The sequence below is a fragment of the Meles meles genome, chromosome 17 (genome assembly GCF_922984935.1).
Source record: "Meles meles chromosome 17, mMelMel3.1 paternal haplotype, whole genome shotgun sequence".
NCBI lineage: Eukaryota > Metazoa > Chordata > Mammalia > Carnivora > Mustelidae > Meles > Meles meles.
Genome location: NC_060082.1, coordinates 54,433,627 through 54,459,452, shown reverse-complemented (window position 1 = coordinate 54,459,452; position 25,826 = coordinate 54,433,627). Strand labels below are relative to the sequence as shown.

General features: G+C 46.4%; 1 protein-coding gene across 3 annotated transcripts in view; it reads right to left on the bottom strand.

Moving 5' to 3' along the window:
- Nucleotides 1-25,826, bottom strand: part of PTPN14 (protein tyrosine phosphatase non-receptor type 14) — a 177,373-nt gene that overhangs the window by 15,857 nt on the left and 135,690 nt on the right. For all 3 annotated transcript variants that reach the window (XM_045982491.1, XM_045982492.1, XM_045982493.1), the window contains exons 9-17: nucleotides 23,563-23,650; nucleotides 22,668-22,750; nucleotides 19,949-20,006; nucleotides 16,400-16,478; nucleotides 12,905-14,385; nucleotides 8,280-8,423; nucleotides 6,744-6,962; nucleotides 3,505-3,633; nucleotides 1,088-1,322 (exon numbers count right to left, since the gene is read on the bottom strand). In XM_045982491.1, coding sequence (XP_045838447.1) covers nucleotides 1,088-1,322; nucleotides 3,505-3,633; nucleotides 6,744-6,962; nucleotides 8,280-8,423; nucleotides 12,905-14,385; nucleotides 16,400-16,478; nucleotides 19,949-20,006; nucleotides 22,668-22,750; nucleotides 23,563-23,650 — 2,516 coding nt within the window. The remainder of the gene's footprint in view (nucleotides 1-1,087; nucleotides 1,323-3,504; nucleotides 3,634-6,743; nucleotides 6,963-8,279; nucleotides 8,424-12,904; nucleotides 14,386-16,399; nucleotides 16,479-19,948; nucleotides 20,007-22,667; nucleotides 22,751-23,562; nucleotides 23,651-25,826) is intronic.

Here is a 25,826-nt window from a genome sequence, read left to right as displayed (position 1 = left end):
TGCAACATCTAGATGATGTTCCTATAGTCGTCTTCTGTCCGCTGGAAAGTCAACAACACACAGGTAATAAATCTGCCAAGAGCCCGAGGCCACACTAGGTGAGCAAGGAATGGGGTGTCCCCACAAGTGCAGGACAGTTAAGTGAGACTTCGGAAAAGGAAGGGGGAGCACTGTAGCCATTACCAGCGTCAGATCTCACTCCTGGACTGTCCTCACTGGCCTCCCTTTCTCATGAGACTGCCAGTGCCTTCCAAACAGAAATGGTTCCCCGATTCTAAGAGCCTGATCCACAGCCTGAAATGCAGTGGGCACACACTCAGCTTTTCAAATAAAATACCGAGTATATTTTAGGTCAACGAGCTTCTGAGAAAACCATACTATCAAAAGATATATTGAAAAATTAAAAAATGATAGTTTCAAAAACAACAATTCGATTTCAGTAATTCCCAGTATCTTAATCAGGGGTAACCGGAAAAGTACTCATTGAGATTTTTGTTGTAAGGAAGGGAAATGCAGGGCTTATGAGATGCAAATCCCCATGAAAAATTAAAAAATAAGTGTTTTTCACAGGATTGTATAACTATCACCGGGACCCATTCCTAGAACGTTTTCATTGCCCCAAACAGAAATTTTGTTTCAAGCAATAACTTCCTATTCCCTATTTCCCCTTTCCCCTGGTCCCTGGTAACATCTACCCTTTCTACCTCTGTGAAGTTTTCTATTCTGGATACTTCATTAAAATGCAGTCATACAATGTCTGTCCTCTTGTGTCTGGTTTCTGCTACTTAGCATAATATTTTCAAGGCTCAGACATGTGACATCTGTCAGGTTTATTACTGAGTACCTAAACGCCTCCATCAAGATGGAATGAACTAGTTTGCCGCAGTTTCAGCTTATTTGGATAAAAGGTAAGGGGACTGTGACAGATGACATGTATTATTCTTCTCTTTCATACCATACGGAGGGACATGCACTTCAATGATCAATACGTTTGCCACTTAAGAGAAAACATCTCTTTCCATTTCACTTCCAACTATCAGACCATAGATGCAGTTGGTAAAATTCTGACTGGGAAGAAAAAACTTACATAAAAATCCTTGGACGTCCTCTGGGCAGCCGTGATCTGGCCAGTCCGTATACTGCAAATGCCACACCGTCCTTTCCTGCCCAGACAAAAGGTGCTTGACCTTCAAGCCTGTGGTTGCATAGCAACCGGAATCTGTTCGGAACTTTGTGGTGACCTTGAACTTGCCATAGGTGGCCGAGCTGTGCTTGGAACCCAGTTTGGGCCAGTATCGGTGGCTCTTGGTTCGTCCACCTTCCTGAATCAGACACAAAAGCAAAACCAGAAATACAGTCAGGGGAAGCTCTTATCCCCTTCTTCTTAAACTCTGAGGACAGATGAAACGCGAGCAGCTTCTAGGTCACTAACGCAGGGCACCGGGCAGTCTCCATCACAGGGGAGATCCCAGGCACTGACACCAAGACCTTCGCAGCGGTAGTTCCAACACAGAGATACTCAGAAGACGGACAACTGTGCTGCAGTTGACCGTGAGGGAGAAGAGCCAGTGGAGAGGGCCAACGGCAGGAACAGCATGGGATCTCTGTTTCTGCGGTTTGCACGGTTAAGTGTCTGTAGTGGGGATTGGATCAGATGGTGACCTGGAAGGAAACCCCGAGCAGGAAGCGGGAGGAGGCAGAGGAGGCACTGAGCGTGGGAGCCGGAGCTGCTCTTCTGAGGAGCCCCGATGGCCCCCTGCTTACACCCATGGGGGGCTACAAAGGCTCCTGTCCCAATTCATCTGCTCAAACGGAGTCTTACGTTTGAAGGACACCTGCCTCTTTTTACTGACCAAGGGAGGTCAGTAAAACCTCCCTTAACTTCCGTCACTCCTGAGTGTCCAAGCGGATGACAAATTCCAAGAGACCGTAAGCCTCTGGCTGCCACACAGACCACCAGGCTTCACGCCTGTCAGACCAGCCCCTTCTGGACACCCAGGTTTCAGCTCAACTGCAACCTCCCTGCAGGGCCCACGGCCGCACATCTGACCGTGCAGACCACTCTCGATGCTATCCTCCGTTCTGCTTCCTTTGTGGCCGGGACCCCCCTGAGTTTCCTTTATTTGTTCATTGTGTCTGGTCCTTCCCACCAAGACGGGAGTTCCCTGGGGACAGGGATCACAGCTCTCTAGTCGGCCACCAGGCCCCCGGTCAGCACAGATGACACACTGTTTGGAGTTGAATGAATCCCTTCCGGTAGTGCGATTTCGTAAGACAAAAAAACGATTCTACACATCTTACAGAGAATTTACTCTTCGTGGGAAGGTCTCAAGTCAGCCGACAGAAGCACTACAGGTTTTAAAGGGCTTGAACTGACTTTCACCGCTACCTTAAGGGGTTGTTCTGGGAAGCAACTACTCAGAACAGTCCATGAAGGAAATGTGAGTTTTGTTTTCAGTTCACTGCTCCCCACCCTTTAAAAATTTGTAAGAAAGGGGTATTCCTTTTCCTTTTTTTTTTTTTTTAAAGATTTTACTTATTTGAGAGAGAGACAGAAAGAGAGAGAGCATGACAGGGAAGAGGTCGGAGGGAGAAGCAGACTCCTGGCCAAGCAGGGAGCCCGATTTGGGACTTGATCCCGAAACTCCAGGATCATGACCTGAGCTGAAGGAAGTTGCTTAACCAACTGAGCCACCCAGGCACCAGGAAGTGGGTACTCCTTACCATAGGTACTGGTGAAAGACAGATGAAGCTAGCTGGTCCCCTAAATAACTTCAAAATGGAAGTTAAAATTTCATGAAAGGAAGAACAGAAAGTGGTTAAAATTAAAAAACTGAGAACGTGACAAGAGAAGAAATATAAAACTTCTTCCCTTAAAGGCAGCAAAGTCCGAGCAAACTGCTCGGTTGACCAGCGGCGTGCACCAGTTTTTAGAACGCCGCGCAGAGTTCTCTAATTTCAACAGGAAAACTACGCTTGACTTGGCAAAGAATGGAAACGATTTTTTTTTTCCCTCTCCCCAAAGAAGAGAGAGACCTCTACAGGAACAACAGTTTCTGGTCTCTCTTCAGCTGCTAAGCACAAAAGCGTTGGGATTGGCCATGCCTGAGGTTGGGAATATGGGCCGATCTACCCACAGCAGCCCCAAGTTCTCCCTCAAATTCCAGGGGAGCGATGATCTCTCTGTTTGGCACACAAAAGTGAGCTGGCTGAACTGAAGTTCGGTTCTTATTTGTTTGTTTGATGGATTCTAGTTTATGGCAGTCTAAGGAAAAGCGCTAATAAGCTGGATGAAAATGGGATACGGCAATAAATTATCTTTGGGAAATAAAACAAATCTATGTGGGAGGAGAGAAAAGAAATGCGTGCCAGAGAGAAAAAGCATTTGCAGAGAAATGGTGGTTGAGGAAGCAGGATGCGACAGCGAGGTCACCAGATGCAGAGCCGATCTCCCGCCCCCCCCACCGCCCCCGGGGACAGATAGCTGTACCCCAGTGCCCTTACCTCTTCCGCAGTGACCATGGCAATCACGTTCGCTCCCTGCTCCCACACCATCTGCCAGAAGTCGTGACACGTGTGTGGCAGGGGCCCCTGAGTGGCTATGTAGTGCCATTCTGCCCCACCAACCACCACCTGGAAACCAAGGAAAGCAAGGGTGAATGAACCCCAAATCCAGAACAGCATCACCTGCTGACCATGGGTCCATCTGTCTCTACCTGAAAACCGTGGATAATAATTTAGGCCAAATGGGTTAGTGATATTATCGAAAAGTCTGGTGATGCATTCTCAAATGAAAATACATTTTGTCATTCAAGCCTATTAAAATACTTTTTTTTTTGGTCTATAATTTATAGTATATACAAACCAGTGAGTGTTACACACACACACACACACACACACACACGCATAAATTGCATGACCCTATGGGTGTGTATAACCCAATAGAATTTGTTACAGAAATAGTACTTGTGCTTAGTACGCACAATGTACTGATTATTTCTATTCTTTCCTCCTCTCTAGTCTAGTCTGTTTCATTTAAAACACACATACACACACACAACCTCAAAGTGGTCCTGATCACGAAATTGATCTCACATCCCCACTATTATACGGTGTCCCCCCGTTGGAGGCACAGTACTCTCCAACCATCCTTTTGCACAATTAAAAAAGTGTACCATGGACTATCACCCCTATGGAAGTGAGGTCTTTGTACCGAAGACCTGCTATGAACTGTATCGTCACGCTCCGCTGTTCCCGAGACCCCGTGTGCGCACAGGTGTGACGAACACACCTCTAGCAACCATGCATGCTACTGCAGTGTTGACCCCTCGCTCGTGCGGTACCACAGTATCCAAACGAACTCAGAGTCATGAGATGATTTTGGATAATAGAAGTACTACCCCCATGCAGCTCAGGGTGACCTTGAGCTAATAAGTATTAGTGGCACTAATAAGTATTAGTGGCAGAGAATCAGGAGTAAATTGTGCCCGAGGTGTTGAAGGTCGTGCTGTCAGGGTGAAATCGTGCCCTTTGGCGGCATTCTTTCTGTGTTCCTTTACATTCCTGTGCAAAGTCGGGCCTCCTTAGACGTCCACCAGTACAAATCTCTAGATAGTTCTTGGAGCACGAAGTGATCATTGTTTGAAACTTTTTTCCCTCATTTATTTTATGAAACTATATACTAACTGGATTCCAACAAAAACAATGTCTGTTATTGTCTCATTACACAAGACACGTTTAGGTCAAAGCTGGCAAGCAAAATCCATTTTCCAAGTACTGGTGGGAGATAACATTCATATATTGGCTGGCTGGCGAGGAGTTTCGTTTATCTGTGGAATTGTGATTTTAAACATTAGCCTCTCTGGCACCCAACATATAGGAACCATAAATACTTCCAGAGTATGCGGCTGCCTGGGGCCTATCAGCAAGTTCCAAGTATTGACAGGAGGGCATTAGAAACCGCATCAAAAACACAACAACCAATGCTACTGAGGTAGATTTCACAGATGTCATGATTCTACCTCTGGAGCAAATCAATCTCGGCTCTACGTTAATAGCTGCTTGGAACCCAGGGAGCAAACATTGGCAAGATCTACAGCTCTATTCGAAAAACACAAGGACAAGTTCTTACAAGCTCTACGGGTCTATTAAACGCACCCATGTCTAACCCGGATCCACAGGATGAAATGCAGGCCTTGGAGAATACAGAGGAAAGGGAAGCTTCTGTTAACAATACCCGGTGGGTGAAGCTGATGCAGACTGACAGCTTTTCCAGAGCGCAGATGGAAAACGATGAAGGACATTTGGCCAAAAGAAGAAGACAGCACGGTATAGCTGTGTCCGAGTCCGAAGATACTCTACCAAGGAGCGTTTCTGCGATTTGTATCTTTGTCTGATTCATGACTTTGGCTATTATTTCCTAATCTAAATTAAGCCCAGGAAGCTGACTGACAGCGTCAGTTTACTCAAGTTTCCTGGGGTCCATTTTGTATCGTTTGAGTTCTCACTCTCAAAACTTAAAACTAAAATACCCCGTATGATCCACAGAGTAACCGCTTCGTATTTTTGCACAGTACTTTCTGATACTTAAAAATATACACGTGGTTATCTGTGCTCTGTGTACAAAACCCCTACATGCAACCACAGTGTTCTTTTCCTATTCTGTCCTACAACTATTGTAATGGACACAGGCACCAGACATCTGGCTGCATTTTATTTTATTTATTTTCAAATTTTTTTTATATAGTGTTTTTCTTAATATAGTGATGGCTGTATTTTAGAGACTCGGAGGAACCTACCAAAAATTCAGCTACAGTTGGAAAGTCCAACGAGGAAAGGAAATAACGTCCAACAAGGCCAGAAACAGATTTCTGAGTTTATGATCATACACGACTATTAGCATGAACTGTGTATGATTTAAAAACATCCTGCTGTACTATTAGTATATGAATAAATTCTCCCACTTCGGAGGTCAGAGCCTGCAGCGACATTCCAAGCAACCACGTTCTGTTACTGGGAAGACTGAGGAAGGTAAGCCACGTAGGAAACATTGAACCATAGGGCCACGCATTTAGAGCTCTAAATTCTAGCTGGGGTCGGGCGATGCTGCTTTTAAAGCTGGTGAAATACTGAGACGTGAGGATCTGAAGTATGTGAGATACTAACAAAGAATGGAGGATATTCCGGCGCTGACGAACGCCGCCAACCTTGCAAGACCCGCATCACCCCCGGCCCCTTCCGGGCCTGCGCTCCAGGGTCCGCTCTTGGAACACGGCGCCCCCCTCCCGGACTTCGGCGGGACAAGCGCACGACCCGTAACAGCACCGGGGAGAACCGGTCCGTTTCCGCGGCTCCCGAACCCCCTAAAGACGTCCCTGACAGGACAAACACGACGCCTGCGACTTCCAAAGTCTCCACCGTGTGCGAATCCCGAGCCGAAGAGGACACCCCGAGCTTCCCGCGCGCGCGCCGGGAGGCCTGTAACTCACGCCGAGGAGGCGAGTTCCCCCGCGGCGAGCGGGCCGACCCGAGGTTCTCCCGGAGGCCGCGAGGCTCCCTTCTCTCCGCGGTGACCGACATGCCCGTCCGGTTGACTAAGCCGCACGGAGTTCACAACCGCTCCCTCGGGGGCTGGGGACCAGCCAAGATGCTCAGTCGGAGCCCGATTTTTTTCCCCTCCCTGCATTTTTGCCTCGAGCCCCGCAATCTTCCACAAGCCCCCCGCACCCCGCTGCCCGCCTCACCTTGATGTGGGAGGCGTTGATGTAACCCGTGTTGTTCTCTTTGGTGGGGACCAGCTCCACTCTGTTGTCCTCATAGGGGACCACTTCGCGGATGCGGCTTCGCTCGGCGTTCTCCGGCAGCGCGGCCGTGCTGAAGATGCCGTTGGCCTTCTTCTTGGGAATCTGCTCGTATTCTGTGAACACCATCCCCTCCTCCAGCTTTTTCTTCAGGGTTCTGAACTGCAACAGAAATCAATCTTCAGCTCTCCCGATTACCTTGTTCAAAACCTCCATCGGGTCAGAGTCCTTGAAATATTTTACAGTGATGGTGTTAACCGGTACTTTCGGGGGTACAATGAATGCTGAATTATCTGGTCTCCTTGTTCACATAGTGCTAGTGTCTCTGGCCCAATAACCAATCTCCTTCTCACTCACGCTTGAAACAGAAGCGGTCAGTAAGGCAGGCAAGAACCCAAATTCAAAATCAGTGTTTTTGTTATTAACACCTGTTTAAAGTCCCAGGGATAAGAAGACTGTTCTTCTCAATTACCCAAACATCCTTTTCTACACTTCCAGTGTTTTGTTTTCTTTTTTTTGTTTTTGTTTTTGATCAGTTTAAGATGATACTGATCCATAGCTCCCTAGTTCTAAAGAATGAGATCCTGTCTTATTTTTCCCATGGCCAAACTACTCATTACAAACACATGGTATTCATTGGATTAAATAATTCCTCTAAAGTCCCTTCTGCCTTTAAACCTTTTTGTTTTTTTTGTTGTTGTTGTTATGTTAGTCACCACACACTACGTCATTAGTGTTTCAGTGTTTGATGGAGTGGCCCATGACTCGTTGCTTGCATCTGACACCTAGTGCTCCATGCAATCCGTGCCCTCCCTAACACCCATCACTGGGCCTTTCTAATACTTCATGTATACTGGCAGAAATCCGAAACGGGAATGTTACTAGCACTCTATTAAATTTACACGTGTTTCTTAACCAGAGAGTAATTTCAGGAACTAAAGGAACACGTCTCTTCACCTCTAAAACACTAACATGCAGCTTCTTCCTGCTTTTTAAAACCAAAGTTCTCACAATGCATTATCCTAACAATGATAAATCAGCCACGTTTTACAGCCAAATAGGGGGATGGTCTATTAAAAGAATTCTATGAATATCAGGGTAAGATCATCACTCCCTAAGAAAGGGTACTGGTTCACAAAATTCATAGAGGCTAAGAGTTATAGCAATGGCTGAACTTCTTTGTTTTGCAAAAAAACCAACAAAACAGGCCCAAAGAAATGGAGTGACTGGACCAAGGCCATGTGGCTTGCTAGGGGCAGGTCCCGTTAGGCAGGCATCAGTGCGTCAACTCGACGAAGAAACCTGAGATGCTGGAAAGCATCAATTTAATACAATGTACACACCGGGTCTTGCTAATCTCAAACTGGGGAATTAATTCATCAAACAAACCTCAGGACTGGCATGTTTGGGCAAGGAGAGAGCTCTGGAACCCCAAGATCACAGAGAATGAATCACACACTGGACAAGCCCACTGCTTACCCTCTCATCCATGGGAACTCGGGTGGCATCGGCTCGACTGTCTTCCCGCCCCGAGACCCGGGCAACAGAGAGTCCGTTCAGTGCTGCCAACATGAGCGGCCGCTTCTGTGCCTCCAGAGTGGCCATCTTCTGCTTCTCTAGATTCTTGCGGCAAGAAAAGGCATGTTCTCATTGTTTATTATATGGGTAGAATGCTGGAATGTGTTTTAATCTCCCCAAATCTGTAACTCCCCAGCCAAGGAATGCAGACAATCACCATTAGTGGGGCAGATTCAAACACAGCCTTCCCATTCTTCCCACTGTGTGCGCGGAAGCCAGGTCCTCCAGGACTCCTGAGCTTTTATCTAAAAATGGATGAGTGAATGAACTAACAAACAAATAAGGAAGAGGAAAGACGCCATGGAAATACCCCCCTGCCATGGGGCTCACTCAAAAAGAAAAAGAAAAAGCAAAACTGTGTACTAGCAAGATGCTTCTAGAAGGTAAGGGCTGAAGGAAGACAGAGCGAGAGAGAGAGAAATAGCCAATCCAGTCACAGTGATGGACCTTTTATTCAGATCAAATGATTTAAAAAAAATAAATAAATAAACATGGTTTGTTGCATTGTTAAGAAATGCAGATTCACAAACCATAAAGAAAAACATTCCCCAAGTTTCCATTCTGAGGAGCAGAGATGGAGAGAGTCAATCCTATATTGGAGCTCTGGTCTCTGGGACCGTCCGCAGTATGAGGGAGATGCGGGTGAGCAGACTTGCCAACACCAAAGTCTCCGGTCGTCCAACATGATCTATGAGGCATTACCCTTCCTGCTGCATCCATAAGGCCCCAAGGAATAGAACCCATGGCTCCCAATGGTCACAGTGGGACATTACTGAATGGGACGCAGCTATGGGAGGATATAGATTTGGGGGCTGTTCCCCACTCCGGGAGAGGGTTGGAGGTCTTGGTGGTGGCATTTTGATTTCCTCTCCAACCTCACCTGCACCAACATTCTGAAACAGAATCAGTCAAGGTTCTGGCTGTTAGGTCTAAGGCTACTCTCCCTAGTGCCCCCTATGGGCAGGCTCCATATCTGCCCCCTAGTGCGTACCTAAACTGAGGTAGAAATGACACCTTGTTTTACTCAGGCAAGCCAGCGAGAGCATTTCCCAAAAATAATTTTGTCTTCGAAGACAGAAGAATAGCGGGACTTCCTAAAGCATATGAGCAGAGGAGTTAAACAGCATTTAAGATTTTGCTCCTGAGAGAAGTGAAACCATTCTATAGATCCCTTTAGATGCCACACGGGAAGGGGTCATCTTATCCCTGGTTTCTCTTCAAGGCTTAAGGTACATTTTTTCCCCCCGAGTTTATTATTTATAAATTTACTCCCCTGAGAGGTTGGTGGTGTTGGAGCCGTGGTGCTGGCAGAGGACAAGGAGTTAGCAGATTATCCCAAGTGTGGGGGCACGGGCGGGCATTACAACCCCACACAGCCAGCCTCTCAGTGTCACCCAGAGTCAGAATGGAGCTCTGTCCTTTCTGAGGGATGGCCACCAACGCAAGGCTTCATCCAGTGACAGGACTAGCCCAGCAGACAAACTAAAGGAACATCTCAGTGGGAGACTAACCGGGAGAGTGAGAGAAGTGCCGAGATTCACCTTTGGCCGAAAAGAATGGCCCCGGCTTCTCAATCCCAGGAAGAGTTTGAAGATTCTGGATTTCAATTTTGGGGCTTTTGTTTGTTTGCTTGCTTATTAGTGTTTGTGAGAAATAATTTTCCCATTATCTCTTTTAATTGGGAACATTTCACTTCCTCTGTGAAATTCTAAGAAAAGCAATCATTTTGGGAAAAAAAAAGTCCCTAAGTTCCTCCAAACAGTCCTTCTGCTTCCTTCCATCTGTACCATAAGGGGACACTAACAAGGCCTAAGGCAAAAAGTAACTATCTTGTCTTTCTTGGAAAAGGATTCCTAGTTACCTACTGAAAACTGAAACCCCAGTGATAAACGATTTTTCTTAGTTCCTTCTCATTTACCCTCTACATTTTGTTACCAGAGATTAAAAAAAAACAAAAAACAAAAAACTCAGAAATCTGATTTGGCTTCTTCTCTTCCTGGCACCCAATTTGGGGCTCAGGAGCTAGACCGTGAAATGTCCTCAAGGCAGCAGGAGCAGCCGGAAGGAGGGGCTATCACAGCAGCAGGCCCGAATCATCCATCAAACAGACAAGTGGCTCCAAAATTATGGAGAATTGCCACAAGGGACATTCCCACCATACCTGCGACCCACCCCCCCCCCCCCCCGCCCCTGCCGCCCAGTTCCCCTTTGGTTAGATTTTCTCACTGTTTTCTTATTCTAGAGAGACCCGGACAGCCTTCTCCATTCTTAGCCATTCCTAACAAGCCAGGCACCAGCTGCACATGGTGGGGGAGGGGGGCAGAAGAGTCTGAGATGTGGGAAGGGCCCGGGGCAGGGCGGTTGGAAGTTTCTTCCTCAAAAAGAGCAGATGGAGAACCACCCCAAGCTTCAGGCCCCCGGCGCCGTCGCCGTCCCGCAGGCACAGTGGCTCACTGAAGGATCTCCTAGTCCTTCTCTAAGGTCAAGACATCAGCCAAGGGCCGCGATCCCTGAGCTCCTGAGTCTACATAATCTGGAAAAGAAAAATCAATGGGAAATGAAATAGGGGCAAGATACCAACGTTCCTGTGCCACAATTAAGGGATGAAATCATTACTCACTATTATCCGTATGGATGGGGTGGGTGAGCCCATGGGGAAAATGGTGGAAACTCCCTTCCTTCTCTGTGACGGCACAAGAAGCTCCATGTAGGGAGTCAGGGCCAAGGGTCTGGATCCAGGGTTTTGCTGAACCCAGGTAACGGGAGGAGAGGATGAAGATGACCACCATGAGTTTATGGGACCATGAAGCTATCAATAAATCTCACATCAGCAGGGGAAACAGCAGAGCCGAATGCTCCGACTGACAGGTTCTTGAGTTGTGGTAAAGGAGCCTCCGGGGCCAAAACACGCTGAAAATCCGTCTCCACCAAAGCATGACTTTTTCCAAGCCGGGAAAGCTCTCCCCAGGGCCCCGTGTTTCATTCCATCCCCCGGCCAAATGGTTTTACTGGCTAGAGGCAAAAGCACATCTTTCACAATTTCCCTCTAGGTTTGCAAAAAGTGGAAAAAGTTATGCCTGTACCAAATTCTTAGTGCTACTCTACTTGGGGCCAAATCTGGGCTGCTGCGAATGTTCTGAAAATTTGTCTAAAGTAATGAAGTTGCTGCAGATTAGATTCCTGAACCTCAAAACGTGGTTTCCTTTAAAACTCTGGCCCTTAGCTGTTCTCTTCAGCTTGATTACCCACTGGGGCGCAGGGAGACTTATAAAAGGAAGGGAGTCTAAGAAGCCCTCCGGAAGCATATTTAACTTGGCAGCTGGCCTGGAGTTCCCACGTGCCAGCTATCTTATGTAGAGATGTGGTACCTGCAGAGGAGAAGTCAAGAACGGTCTCATTAGTTGTAATGATGTGATTTTTCATTTTTTAAGGGAGTGAAAATTTCCAGAACAAACAGCAAGAGTAATCTGAAATATTTTTTTTTAAGTAGTAACTACAGGATTACCTTGGAGGGGTGGGGGCTCAGTCAGCGAAATGTCTGACTCTTGGTTTCAGCTCAAGTCATGATCTCAGGGTCATGGGATCGAGCCCCAGGTCAGGCTTTGAACTTGACTTGAAGTCCGCCTGAGATTCTGTCCCTCTCTCTCTGTCCCTCCCCCCGCTCACTCTCTCGCTCTCAAATAAAATAAATAAATAAAAATTTAAAGTCGCAACTACAATCTAGCAATTTTCTCATTAGGATATAATTCACTGGGTCGGTCTGTGTGTGCACCTGTTACCTACACACTCTTGCTGGGACAATATACCCGGCCCTCCAGCTGGCACGTATCCTGAAAGACAGTGACTCATGTCTAATATCAGGCATCTTCAAACGTTGTACGTGTGTGTAGATGCACGCGTGTTTTCACACGCACACGCGTGCGTTCTGACAGAATGAGCTCAACGGGGAACTGAAGCTCAGTGGTGAATTCGTGAGTTTACTGTTGTGTTCTTGGTTTGTGTTAAATTATCCATTGAAAGAAAATCTGAAAGGAAGGCTGGACACGTCCCGGTGCGGTCAACACCAGTGAGCCATCCTGACGCAGAGTTCGCCACACAGAGCTGCGCTTGGAAGAGGGGTTGCTCTCGCACATGATCTAATTGGGGGAAACAAGATTTCCCCTGAAAGAACCAACAGGAGACACAGGAAGGAGAGCTCCGAGCAGCTCACACAACAGGACATCTGACCCTGAACAGAGGGCACAACGCCGGCCTGGACCCCGGCCCGACAACCAGCCTGCACGCGGCATCCTAAGTTCCATGACGGTGCGTGGTACCAAGTACACCAGTCAGGGGTCTTGAGTGAAAATGGAAGATGGAGCTCAAAGGGTGAAACACAAAGTTCTGTGAAAGAAAACAGCCTGTTGAAATGCTCACTGACCCGCCAACTCCCCAAATCCGGGTGCTTCCGTACTCAGAGTCAGGGCCAAGAGGCAGAGGACAGTGCAGAGGACACAGACCCCGCCCTGGGAGAGCAGGACACTTACCCTGAGCGCCATCTCTCTCTCTATAATGCTGTCTTCCAGCGAGAACATCTCGGACACGGGTCTCTCCTTCACAGGCTCTTTTTTGACCCGCTCCTTCACGCTCGTCAGGTCGGGCTCAGAGATGGACGGACCGAGGGAAGGCCCGGCCACGGCCAGCTGGTCGGCTCGGGAGACGCTGATGGCCTTGGCCGGCCCGTGTCTCAGGACCCTGGCCCTGGCCACGGCAGGAGGCAGGTTGACCTGGTCTTGCCTCAGCGCCCCGTTGCTGACGCTCTTCCTTGGGCCGGGGTACTCAGGTGGGGGTTTGTTTGGGATCCGGGCCAAGGCTGCCTGTAGCTGGGCACTGTACCCCATCTTCTCCCGGAGCACGGGGATCTGCGGCACCGAGCCCGGGACCTCCTCGTCCTCCTCCTCCTCGCTCTCACTGCTGTGGATCAGCATGGTGGCGTCGGAGAAAGTCTTCTTGTGGTGGTAATGGGGAAGCTGGTGAGCCTCGTGGCTCCCGGGCACCTCCTCGGGAGGTCCCTGCTCCCGGAGGGTGTTCCGGCGAGCCATGGGGATGTTGAGGGACTTCAAGGTCATGGCTTCCATGCCCCGCACCATGCTGCTCATCACCTCCAGGCTGTGGCGCTTATTCACGGGGCCGTGGTGCTTGGTGGCCGTGAGGGGCTCGCTCACCTCCTGCAGAGACTGGTGCACCACCGGGGAGCTGTCCTCTTGGAAGGTCTTCACCGAGAGCTGCACTTTGCGGGTCACCAGGTCGGGGCTGCTGCCGCTGACGTACTTGTGGCGGTGGCTGGCGAGGTCCGGGGTGCTGGTGGCGGGGCGCGGCCGCGGGTAGGGGGGTGGCGGCCTGAAGAGATAGTTTTTGAGCATGTGGGCCGCACTGTAGCTCTGCGCGCCCTGGAGCTGCGTGTTGGCCAGCTCGGGCGTGCTCACCGTGTGGGAGATGGCGCTGGCCCCCGGCTTGCTCGGCACCGTGCAGTTCTTTGGGTTCATCGGGTCGGACGGACTGACGAGCTTGTTACCGTAGCCGCCCTGTGGCCCGTAGGGCACGGTGTAGGGGTGCCGCTCCCGCATCTCGGGCTGGCTGTACACCAGATCCTCCGGCTGGTTGTAGGCATGCGTGTTGATGATGTTGAGGTTGCGCAGAGACTGGCTCTGGCTGTCCGTGTGCAGGACCCCCCTCTTCAACTGTCGCATGACTGTCTCGTAATCGGGGGTCGGCCGGTAAGACGGCACGATGATGGCGCTGTGCCGGTGGCTCGGGATGTAGTCCGCCCGCATGATGTCGCTCCCCGGGATACTGAGGTTGGAGGACACGGGAGAGGCCTGGACGAACGTCTGCGAGCAGCTGAGGGAGTTGATGCTGTGCGCACTACACACGCTGCCGTTGGTGACGGTGCCGTTTAAATAGTTCAAGTCCAGGCTGTTGTGAGAGTTGCGATATAAGGCTTCCTCGTTCCCGTGGACGATGCTGTCTACAAGGAGTCAAACAAAGGCACGTGAGCCCCCACATTGCCCTGCTTCGATTGAGTTCCCCCTCACACTCGTGGGTGTGATTTTTTAGAAGTCATGAAAAGTGAAACCCCGGGGTCTCCACCCAAATGTTCCACGGGAAAACTAGGAATTTTGGGTGAGGTGCCAACATACAGAAGGAACCCTTGAAAGTATTCTAAAAAGAAAAAGGGAATCTATTCAAAGCAAGCCACGCCCATTTGGAATAGTTACTACCTGGGTCCCTTCTCGATTTTGCCATCAGCTTTGAAATCACGCATCAACAATGGCCTTCATGTTGGGTGAATCTGTCTTCTTGTTCAGGGTCCAGCAACAGAGGACTGGATATTTGGGCCCGGAAGTCAAGAACTTCAACAGGGCAACAGATCTGACATTACCGAGCACCTGTGGCTTAGGTTCCTGACTGCATCGGCAAAGGTCCCCTCACCTGAGGGATGGCTGAGCATTAAGACACAAGACAGGGATGCAGTCATGACATCCGCGTGCATGGCTAGCATGTTGTGATGAGCTCCCAGAGGAGGGCAAAAGCAGAATCAGGAGTTCAGCCACTGCCTACAACTCTCCTCTAAAATCGGAGATTTTAAAATTCCTCCCTGAGGTCCATTCACACTCAAATTAATAAGAGTCCAGGGAGGTATCGAAAGAGATTAAAAAGTACATTTTTAAAGTCGGGCCCATTCTAGGTGTCCAGGGTTCCTTTAAAACACACACACACACACACCCTCAAGGAAGGCAACCTCTGGCTGAGACACTTGGTGGCAAAGTACATTCACATTCACACTATGGATTTAAGCATGAGCAAAGTAAAGGAAGACAAGGCAGAAAGACAAACAAAACAAAACAAAAAACCACCCCCAACCAACCAGAAAAGGTGACTGAAAACACTCAGCTGCCCGAAGAGGAGTGTGGTCCCAGACTAGAGGAGAGTTGATCGGTAAGAAAACCCAGCAAAACACGGAGACAAAAGTGTTCCCCTTCTAGCTCTAGTGGCGTTTGCTGCTTTCCCACAGAAGCAGGGAAACTTTGCTAGTCTGCTTGTAACAAGTAAGTGTTTTATTAGATAGTCTTCATTATCTAAGTTTCCAATCGCACACTCTGACAGTACAGAGAAATTAAAAATCACTGGCATAGGATAACACAGAAACTAATGATACATTTAACATATTGTCAGCCTCCCAGTTTAATTTCGTTCCTTTTCTGAGATGCCATTAGTGTAATGACGAAGAGCTCTGGCTCTTGACACCAATTTTCCTCTCCAAGCTCCTCCAATTCCCCCTTTCTGTATCCCACTTTCTGGATCTGCAAAATGGAATAATGGTACCTATGGCGTGGATTTATTTTGAGGATTAAATGAAACAATACGTTGCAAAGGCTTAGCACAGCGCTTAGGGAGTGGAATTGCTCTATAAATGTTAATTGTGATTATTAGAATCATTATTACTGGATTGGATTTTTCTCACACATTTTGCATGGTGATGTTTTGGGGGAGCAAAAGAGGAAGAAAAGAGATTTACTCGGAGGCATGAACAAGTGCACAGACAACTGGCAGGCAATAGCGATAAAGAGTTGGGAGGATTTGTGCCTTTCTTCTAAGTATTCTGGACGTCTGTGTTCTCCGTCACCCTGAGAGCCCAGTGTACTGTTACCAGCTTTCCGATAAGGGCAGTGAGGGTGAAGAGTATTCGATTGGGCTTACTGTCCCTCTCTCTTCTCCAAGCCCACTTACCAGAGGCAGAAGAAAAAGGAACTTGCCCTCTTCCTTCTCCCAACTCCCCTGGCAGCCAATTCTGGAAAAACTTTCCTCTCCGGGGCCAATGACATTCTATGCCTTTCATACATCAAAACTGCTGCCTGCTGTCATTCAGACAATGACAAAGTCAAAACAAAAGTATGACTATAGTCTGAAAAAAAATTCTTTCCTGCTCACAAGTACTCAACTTTTTGTCTTAAGAAGGGAAAATGGCAAGCCCCAGTTACCTTGTGAAGTGTGCGTTTCCGAATAGTGTTCCCCACACTGGACGTGCATGGGAGGCAAGATGTACGGCTGCTGTCGGGGCTGCAAGAGAGAACACGGCAAAGCTGGGAAGGCCGCGGCACAAGGGGCCATGGACGTTCGCTTGCAGGGAACCCACCCATCACTCGCCCACACCTGCGGGGAAGCACAGCACGGCTGCTCGGCCCGTCCACCCTTGACCCATACCTCTTTCTCGCTCCTCAGTACCCCTGACTCCTCACTAAGTTTAGGACTGGAGAAACAGGAAAGGGAGGAGTAGTGAGGCTGGTTCGAGGTGGGAGAAATAAAGAGGCTACAATGAACATATCATCCATTTCCTGATACACTTGCAAGACTCCCAATGCCTTTTTAAGGAATAACTCAGAACATGGATAGTATTCTGTTCTACCCAAGAAATAATGTGATTATGGGGGAACTCTCTTTCATTCTATTCAAAATTGGCTGTACCTATAACCCTTGTTTACAGTACATCAACTTCCAACAGGGACAAGGGAGTGCTGAGCTGGGTCCACTTGCAAACTCATGTAAAAATCTGAAGGGTGACCCACAACAGTAAATGTGTAGTTCTCAAGACCACTTATGGACCCCTCCCATTGGAGAACCCAATGTGGAAGGGCCTGGCAGGGATTCCAGTTCAACCATCTCCCCGCCTACACACACACCCTTTGGTGAAGAATCTTTTCCAAGAGATTCTTAAAGATGGCCATTTAGCCTCAATCTGATTAACTTCCTGCTGTAGGTAAGGGTGAACTCAGAGGGGAAAAAAATGCTTAGACAGGTTCAATATTTGGTGAGCCAACAAAGGAAATACGATAAGTTGCTAACGGGATCTAGAGCAAGACATTGAACCTGAGTAGGTCTCAGCTTCTTGTCAATCATAAATCGTGCTCTTCCCCCCATGAGAAACAATAACCATTTTATTTATATATTGGGGTTCCAGATGAGAACTTGCTTGAAGAAAAAGCTTTGATACTAACAAAAAAATCTTTTAAAAACTTTAAGCCTGTAAACCACCAAACAAGATATCTTTTATTGCTATTTGATTATTTTGAAATTAGCCTTATAGATACTGGTTTAAATGCTCTAGGAAGAAAGTTGAGATCAAGCCAAAAAAAAAAACAGAGCCAGCAGGGGTCACACTTTCTCAGTGTCCCTCCATAAAAGAAGAGCACTCTCCAGAATCATGACTCATCTACCATTTCCTCTGCCATAAATAATGCTTAAGCATCTAAAGGGCAAATAAAGAAGGTGATGAAGACAGGAGATCCAAAAACGAAAAAGAGTCAGGAGAGAAGAAATGAAGAACTGAAACTAATCTAAGAAATTAGTTCATGGTACCAAAGAAAAGGTGCTGAATCACTATCGGCTTTTCTAAATATTCCCAAATCTCCCTTTGGCTGGTTTTTGAATTATAATTTTAAAATATTTTTCCTCTTCTTGGTAATACATCATTCAACTCAGTTTTTCCAGAGTGGGACAGCCAGTTTTGAGGCTTGAAACAAAAACAGCGGGAAGGGATTCATACAAGGTAGGAGAAACACATGGTAAGGCACGGTTGGCTTGCTGCCTTCTCTCGACTTATTTTTTAAAAAATCCAATAATTAAGTGCTTGTTTATGAATTGGCATTAAATGTACAGCAAAGAACAAAGTAGCAAACCCTCCAAAAACTATTTCAGGATATTATTTATTCCATATAATATATATATGTATATATTCTGTACATACAATGCATATTATTCTATTTCTTTCCAGACCTGCTAATACAGAAACAAATGAGATGCTATAACAGGGGCAGCTGAAGAGCAAGAGGAAAGTAGCAGTCCTGGGCCTCAACAAGGAAGCCAAAAAGAGACAATGCCACTCATCCCAGGAACTCCTGGTGAAATGGTTTAAGCCTAAAAGGTACAGGAAAGAGGGAAGCCTTGAATTTGGCTTCCTGCAAACTGTCTTCATCCAGATAAAATAGGAAAGCCTCTTTAGCTTCTTTAGATAAGTAAGATGAGATCCAATCACAAGACAGCCTTACAGTGCTTTGCCCCCATGGTGTTTCAAGGACATAAGTGAAAAAATATCTCCCTAATGAAGACATGTGGACTCTACAGAAAAAATTAAAATAATATTCACAAAGGAGACGTATAAAGAAACCAGTGCCATGAACAAATCTATTAATGCCACAAGGGAAAAGCAAAAAGTGACCCTTGAGATCCCCAAGGCAAGGGCCACTTGTGAGATATTATGCATGATATCAAGATTAATAATATTCATGTGGGGACTCAGGAATGTGATGACATATGGTGCAATTCTAGAATTCTAAGAGTACATTGTCTATGCATTTTCCAGAAAAAAATATCCCCAAAACTTTCCTTTTAAAAGACAAGTTAAAGATGTCCTATAGGGCATACACTGTGTATGAGAAAAAAAATCAATTTTATTCTATCATCACAAAGAAAATCCTCACCTAGAAAATTTTAAAGGTCACATATTTATTTTGATATTGTGTCAGACATCACAACCTAAAATACAAGAATTATGACTTAAAACAAGTCGATATTTTAAAGGGAACCAACTCTCCTGCATCTTTTTATGATATTATCCTTAACGAATCTTCAAAATAAAACACGGCCTAAGATAGAACACATGTATTGAAATGAAAGTTGTGTTTCCTTATTCAGAAGAGGAGCAGTTAAAAAAAAAAAACACAAAACTATGTTAGTTAGAAAAGCAGATCAATTCAGTCAATCAATTTTGTTGACTTTAAAATTGGAAGACGTGGAATTAATCTCTACTGAAAACCCTACCTGAGACCATCGACAGTAAACTCTTTCAATTTGGTTCATTTGAAAAGCATTTTCCCCTTCTTCCTTCCTTCCTTCCTTCCTTCCTTTCTTAAGAGAGGGAAAGGGGGAAGGGGGGAGAGGAAGAGAAAGAATCTTAAGCAGGTTCCATGCCCAGCACAGAGCCAGATGTGGGGCTTGATCTCACAACCCTGAGATCATGATATGAGCCCAAATCAAGAGTTGGACACTTAACCAACTGAGCCACCCTGGTGTCCTTAAAATGCATTTTCTGTCTAGTTTATTAAGCTCTTTCTATGGGCAGTGAATACAAAAAAATCGTGGAGCTTGTAACTGAAGACAAGTCTGTATGAGACAACCAGGAACAGTGAGTGATAAAACCACAGATGAGCAAGTGGACGAAAACACATGCAATAGTTTACTCGTTAAAGAAACATGATCTCATCGGCCCTGAGACTTACCCTTAAGGGGTGAACCTTGAGCCACACTTCAAGAAGTGATGGCCATGGATGGGCACGTGGATGTCCCACATGATGGGACATGAATGCGACAATGGGTGTCCACCACACCTGCTTGGCAGACTGATGCTCTTCTGGGTTCTCATCAGGTGTCACCTGGTCATGGTGCCCTAGGCATGTCTCCTCTCAAATTAGCAACAAAAGGCCACTCCATTCCCAACAGTCAAACCGTTTGATTGCTGAAGACTTTATACGTACCAGAGAGGATCGGCTCCAGGTGGGCTGGCGTCTAATGGGGGGTGGAGAATTTGATTGTCTACATAGAAAGTTAAAAAAATGAGAATGGTCATTATATTTATAAGACATAGACAAGAGAGGGAGAAAAGGGGGAAAACAGACAGAACGGGTAAGTAATTTATAGCAAAATGTAAACACTGATTTTCTGAATGAAAAATTTTGATTTCCTTTTTTATTATTTTATTTTCAAAATGTTTGGAGCATATGACCCTTAGATAATAAATTTTACCAAAGAATAAGGCTTATTTCCAACGAAAGATTATGAGAGAAATAAGCAAGACTGAAAAATATCACTATTATTACATGGATTTTTAAAAAATTGTATTCTTTGTATCTTTGTGTATGTGTAAAATCTTTCATAATGAAAAACAACAAGTAGAAAAAATACTTTTTGAAATGCTGCCAGTCAAATGAAATAAAAAACAGGTTAAATATGTTTGAGTAAGACCATATAAAGTTCTTCTTAGATTAAGATAATATTAACTACAAATATTTATCTCATCAGATCCTTTCTGGACTGAAAATGAACATGAATTTTTTTTTTTGAACATGAATTTTTTAATGTAGAGATAAAAATGTGTGGGGACTAAGAGTCTTATCAAATTCTGGAGCACTGAAATCAAAGGAGCCTTTGAGAAATGGTCCCAAATTTCAGAGCAACACTTTCCCTAGCACTCAGTGAAATCATAAAAGGCCAAAAACAAACAAAACAGGACCTGTAGAGTTTTCCATAAAACTAGAATTCTTCAATTTAAAGCACTCTCCTTAGTCTGATAGTTCACCTTTCCTACACTTTTGTATCTTTTCTTTTATGAAATGATGGAAGCAGTCGAATAATGTCATACGTTTTTTAACAATTGGCCAAATACAATATTATAAGACCTAGATTATAGGCTTTATAATATTATTATAAGACCTGAAATTTTTCTTCTGAAGTCAAGAAATATGGGAACCGCTCCCTGGAGCTATATGCGAAGATGACAAGCAGTAGTAGCTCTGTGAGCAAAAAATAAAAATAAAAATCGATGACAGTCTTTTTGAGGTCAGGGTGTGGAGACCTCTAGACAAGGAGGCTGGTAAGATGACACCAGATTCATAGAACTCCCGGGGGTTATCCCAGACCTTAATGCAGCCCGCATTGAGATTCTGAATTTACTGTGTATATGGTGTGTGTGTGTGTGTGTGTGTGTGTGTGTGTGTGTGTGTGTGTGTATTAAAGAGTCCTGGTTCTTATCATATAAGAGGTTAGGAACCTCTCAACACTGGATAGGAATAGAAGAATGGTTATTACAGAAGTAGAAAAGAAAACACAATGTCCTCAGTTTTTACCCTAATATAGGATGTTCACTAATATTAGAAGACCACAAGATAAAAAATACTCAGAAAATTTTATGATAAATCCACTTGCTGAGAAATGATCAAACCAGAAGACCACAAGAAAATCGACTTCTTGGAATAGTTTTATTTCAATGCACCCTCCAGAAGTCAACCCCAGAATTCCTGTTCGTGTCAAAGGCACTCGGACAAACGAAAGGCAAGAGCAGCGCGGACCCGCACGGAAGTGACCTACAGGGAATCTGGTCGAAAGAAGGGCGCATGCGCACGGGCACGCGCTGGTGTTCTGGTCCCTAGTCACGGCCCTTTATTTGCCACTCCCCGGTCACTGCCCGTCTCAATCTACATTTGCAAACTTTGCCAGCAGACCTGATAACTATAGCCTCTCCTTTCAGACTCCAACAGTGACCAGTTGCAATGACTGGCTTGAAAGAGCCTCCATCGTGTGGAGAAGAAAGTCTGTCAGGACGTGAGGCTCCGGCTCTAAAGCAGCGGCAGTTTTCAGCAGGAACTGCTCTGGGACAATACTCGCGCGCTCTTGGATGTGTCCACTGGGGGCATGGAAAAGCAGTTCCTCGCTTGCATTCATATCCCCGAACTCTTTGAAACACAATTAAGCACCTTGGGTGCCCCAACTGCCGAGTGTTCTCTGCTGAGGAACGTCTTTTGAAGGCAACCAAAATAAAGGCAATGATAGCGTGAGGCCCAGCGACGCCACGTCCAAGGTCAGGTCACGTTTAAGTTCCCGTATCAGACTCCCTTTCCCGTCTTTATTTCCAAATTAGATTTAAAAAAACACACATGGACTCGTGACATCTATTAGTGTCTTCCAAGGCTTCCTGTAATTACCCTGGCCTCTCATTTACAGGCAGATGACATGACCCAGGAGCACACGCCGGGTTAGCCAACTGTGTAAGAGAAACAGGGCTGAGGATGACAGAGGCTTCTTTTCTTTCAAGCTGGCTTGCCACTCTGTTACACACTTCTGAACCTACTCTGCACCTGACACGAAGGGGCACCCCGGCAAATTGGGAACGGCTCGGCTCCTCCGAACTCCGAGCTGGAGGACGGAAAGGCACTAATGCGGGCCGACCCATCCAGGTAGTCAAGCTCTCACAGTCAATCTGTGAATTATTTTCTCTCCAGCCATATGCACTACGCCAGACAGTCTTCATCATTAAAGATCTTTCGCTCCTGCCTGGATTCAGCTTATTCCTTTAGCTTCGGCGAGGAGGGAGGAGGGCGAACGGAAAACGCGATCTAAGCCATCTACAACATCCCTAAAGAGCATGAACTGAACGTGAGCGAGCCACCCGGAGAGGCGCCGGGCTCCACGCTTACTTACTCGGTGCAGATTTTGTTTTGTTTGTAAAACTTGTGCCGTGTAGCAAACAACCGAGAAATGTACTTGGCATTTTCAATATCGTCCTTGGGAAAGAAGAGACAGGGAAAAAGTAAGTATTTGTTTGACTGTAGATGCGTCTCCCTAGGATTCTCCTGAACAGGGCCACATCCCTTCCTCCCATCAGGCCAAGCGCAAAACAGCACCCCGAGCCGCAAACCCACGTGCCGATATCCTACGGCACCCGTGGCTAGGAAGCCCACCCAAGGGTGCAGACAGTCTGTCAGTTACAGAACCATCTAAGCTCAAGGCACTGGGCTTATTACACTGATGAGCTGCCGTGTCTTCACACAGTTTCAAACTAACTGCTTTAAAAAGAAAGAAAGGAATGAAGACTGAGCCTGGAAGGAACACCGAGCTTCTCTGAGATGGCCCTGAGGTGCATGAACAGCCTTGGCTCTCAAGGGGGCGCTCAACAGACGGGCGAGCACTCCCTCTACTTCAGGCCCCGCTTGGGCGGCGGTGGGGAAGGAAATCCAGGTCAGCCAGCTAAAGAAAATGCCAGGCAACACCATCCAGGGGTTACTGGATGCGGGTTTGTAACTTGAGCGCTGAGGAGCGTGGCACACCAGCCATGTGATCCACCACAAACACAGCAGGTGGAGGAACCCAAACCCCAGAGTCCAAACTCAACTCGGAAACCTCGCATTTTGAACAGGAAATTACCACCACTACCCGGAAATGAGTAATGACAGCGCTGGGCCAGGGCTAGGCAGTTATCAGTTGGAGAGAATATTTATCCTCTCATGATACGGAGAGCAAGAAAGGATATTGTGAGGTGAGAAATCAAACAGCAAGCTGCCTGTCCGACCCTGCCCCATATTTCCATTTTGCTCACCGTGTGAAAGAGGGCAGTCTCTTCTTTGTTGATGAGCTCCACTAGAATAGTAGACTTGTTGTGAGTGATGTTCCCGATATCATTCCACCTGGTCAAAAGATAGGCAACTGGGTTTGCCAACGATGTTCCATGCAGCTATGAAATAGCGTAGGAGGGTCGTCTGCTAGTGGGGAGTCTCATTTGACAAATTATGATTTAACTATAGTTTTGAAAGCTTAACATTCCTTCTCTCCAAGCAAAAGAGTAAAACACAACATGCATCGACTTAAATACCTAAAAATGCTATAAAACATCCATCTAGAGACTGCTGCTCTTAGGGTATGGTTTCCTTCATCACTAGTGATGAGGAAAATATTCGAGGATCCTCTGCCTTGTTTTTCACATTTCCAAACTGCAAAGCATTTCCCATGATCCCTGCTTTTAATAATAGAGGAGCACATTATTTTAAAGTCATGTGTTTCCAGGAATCCAGGCCAAAGAATCCACACAGGTTCTGTGTTGCAGCGTATGCTACAGATGGATTATGCCACCAAGAAAAAGTGCCCAGGGAATGTTTAATGTGTCTCCATTTTTGTGATGGGTCACACACACACACACACACACACACACACACACACACACACTCTTCCTTCCCTTTCCTCAGGAAGACCTTCGCTAAAATGAGACACATGAAATAACCACCAGACAAGGGAAGGTAAGCTACTGTTTCCCATCCTACTTGGAGCCAATCTTCAACCATCTCTTACTACTGCCTACCTTCTCTCTGCGCCCCAGTCTATAATTCCCTGCCCACTGCCTCTTCATGCCGACATTACACTTCCCTATCTTACTCCTTTAAGACTCAGCTCAGAAGTCACCTTCTCTCTCTTCTTCATCCCCAACCACCCACATGGGAGGAAAGAATCTGGTGTAGTCCTCTCTGGGGTACTGCATGGTATGACGATTGTTTACTTCTGTGACTGGATCCCAACAAAGGCAAACCAGACCACAGTCTCCCTGCCTAGAGAGTCTGCTTTCTTCATCTCTGGCCTCCATGCACTGAGCCATGTCCCTGGCACGCTGCATGCAGTAAATGTTTGCTGAAAGAACCAGAAGTCATAATACTGCCTCCCATCTGTACAGAGTATGAGTTCTTCATGAACCAAGGTAGACAAGGCAGCTTGTTTCTACTTCAGAGAGGAGACAATTTAGGCACAAATGAGGACAGGACTTAGCCATGTTCACTCTGCACATCGGGGATGCAGGAGTTCTACACCAGGGGCTTCCAGGCTTTCCTCCAGTCCTTCCATTACTCCAGTACGAACTGTGTTCACAGACATCTGCCAGGGCCATAGTGTCCACAGGGGCTCAACACAGCTGTCTGCTGACTTACAATTCCGTCAGATTACATCTACGTGGACTCATAGCTACATGTTCCTCAGTGAAGGTCTCTAGAGATAAGAGATAGTTTTTTCCTCAGGCTCCATTCCTTCAAATCACCTGCCAAAACTCTGGATCCACTCCTCACTCCACAGCGTAACTCTACCTGGGGGCCTTCTTACCATGACACTATGGTAGAAGTAAATTCCCATCCTGTAGGGGTTTTTAAGATAAGTGCTAAAGAGGTCTAGAATCAGTTCTTAAGGAACTGAACCAAACCATGAGTGGCTTATCGTCAGCGAAGTTTCAAAAGCCTATTTTCTTCTATTTAACCTCGGTAGCTGGAAGGCAAGACTTGTCTACTTTTCCAGCCTCAAGGAGAAAATGAAGCACTGACTGAGAACCGCGTGAGACAAAATGCCTGGACAGCTTCAAGTGGGCATAAAAATGTAAAGTTACAACTCTGCGCAATTTATGGATTTCATTTGATTACTTTATAATTTGTCGTAGGTATATGGACCTGAGGGAGTATGTCCAAAAGTAAAGTTTACTCTACAGCCACAAAGCTCTCTCCCCCCACTCCTGCTTTAATAAGGTCTCCATGCAAAGAGTAAGAGAAAATCAGTGGACAAAAATAATATCAGGGTGGAGATCTAGCAGGGGAAAGAGCCAATTAGGAAGCTTTTGGTGGTGGTGGTGGGGGGGGCGCATTTGCGAAATAACCTGCATCAACTATTTATCCAGAGGGTACACAGCTGGGCAAGATCCACTTCCAGAAGGTGGACTTGGCTTTGCCTCTAAGAGCTTGTCTTTGATTATCTGCACTAGGTACACGGTTCTGCCCGTCAGATGCACACACAGGAAAGCTGTTCTTCTACTAAACAGTCGGCCATACTGCCCTTGTA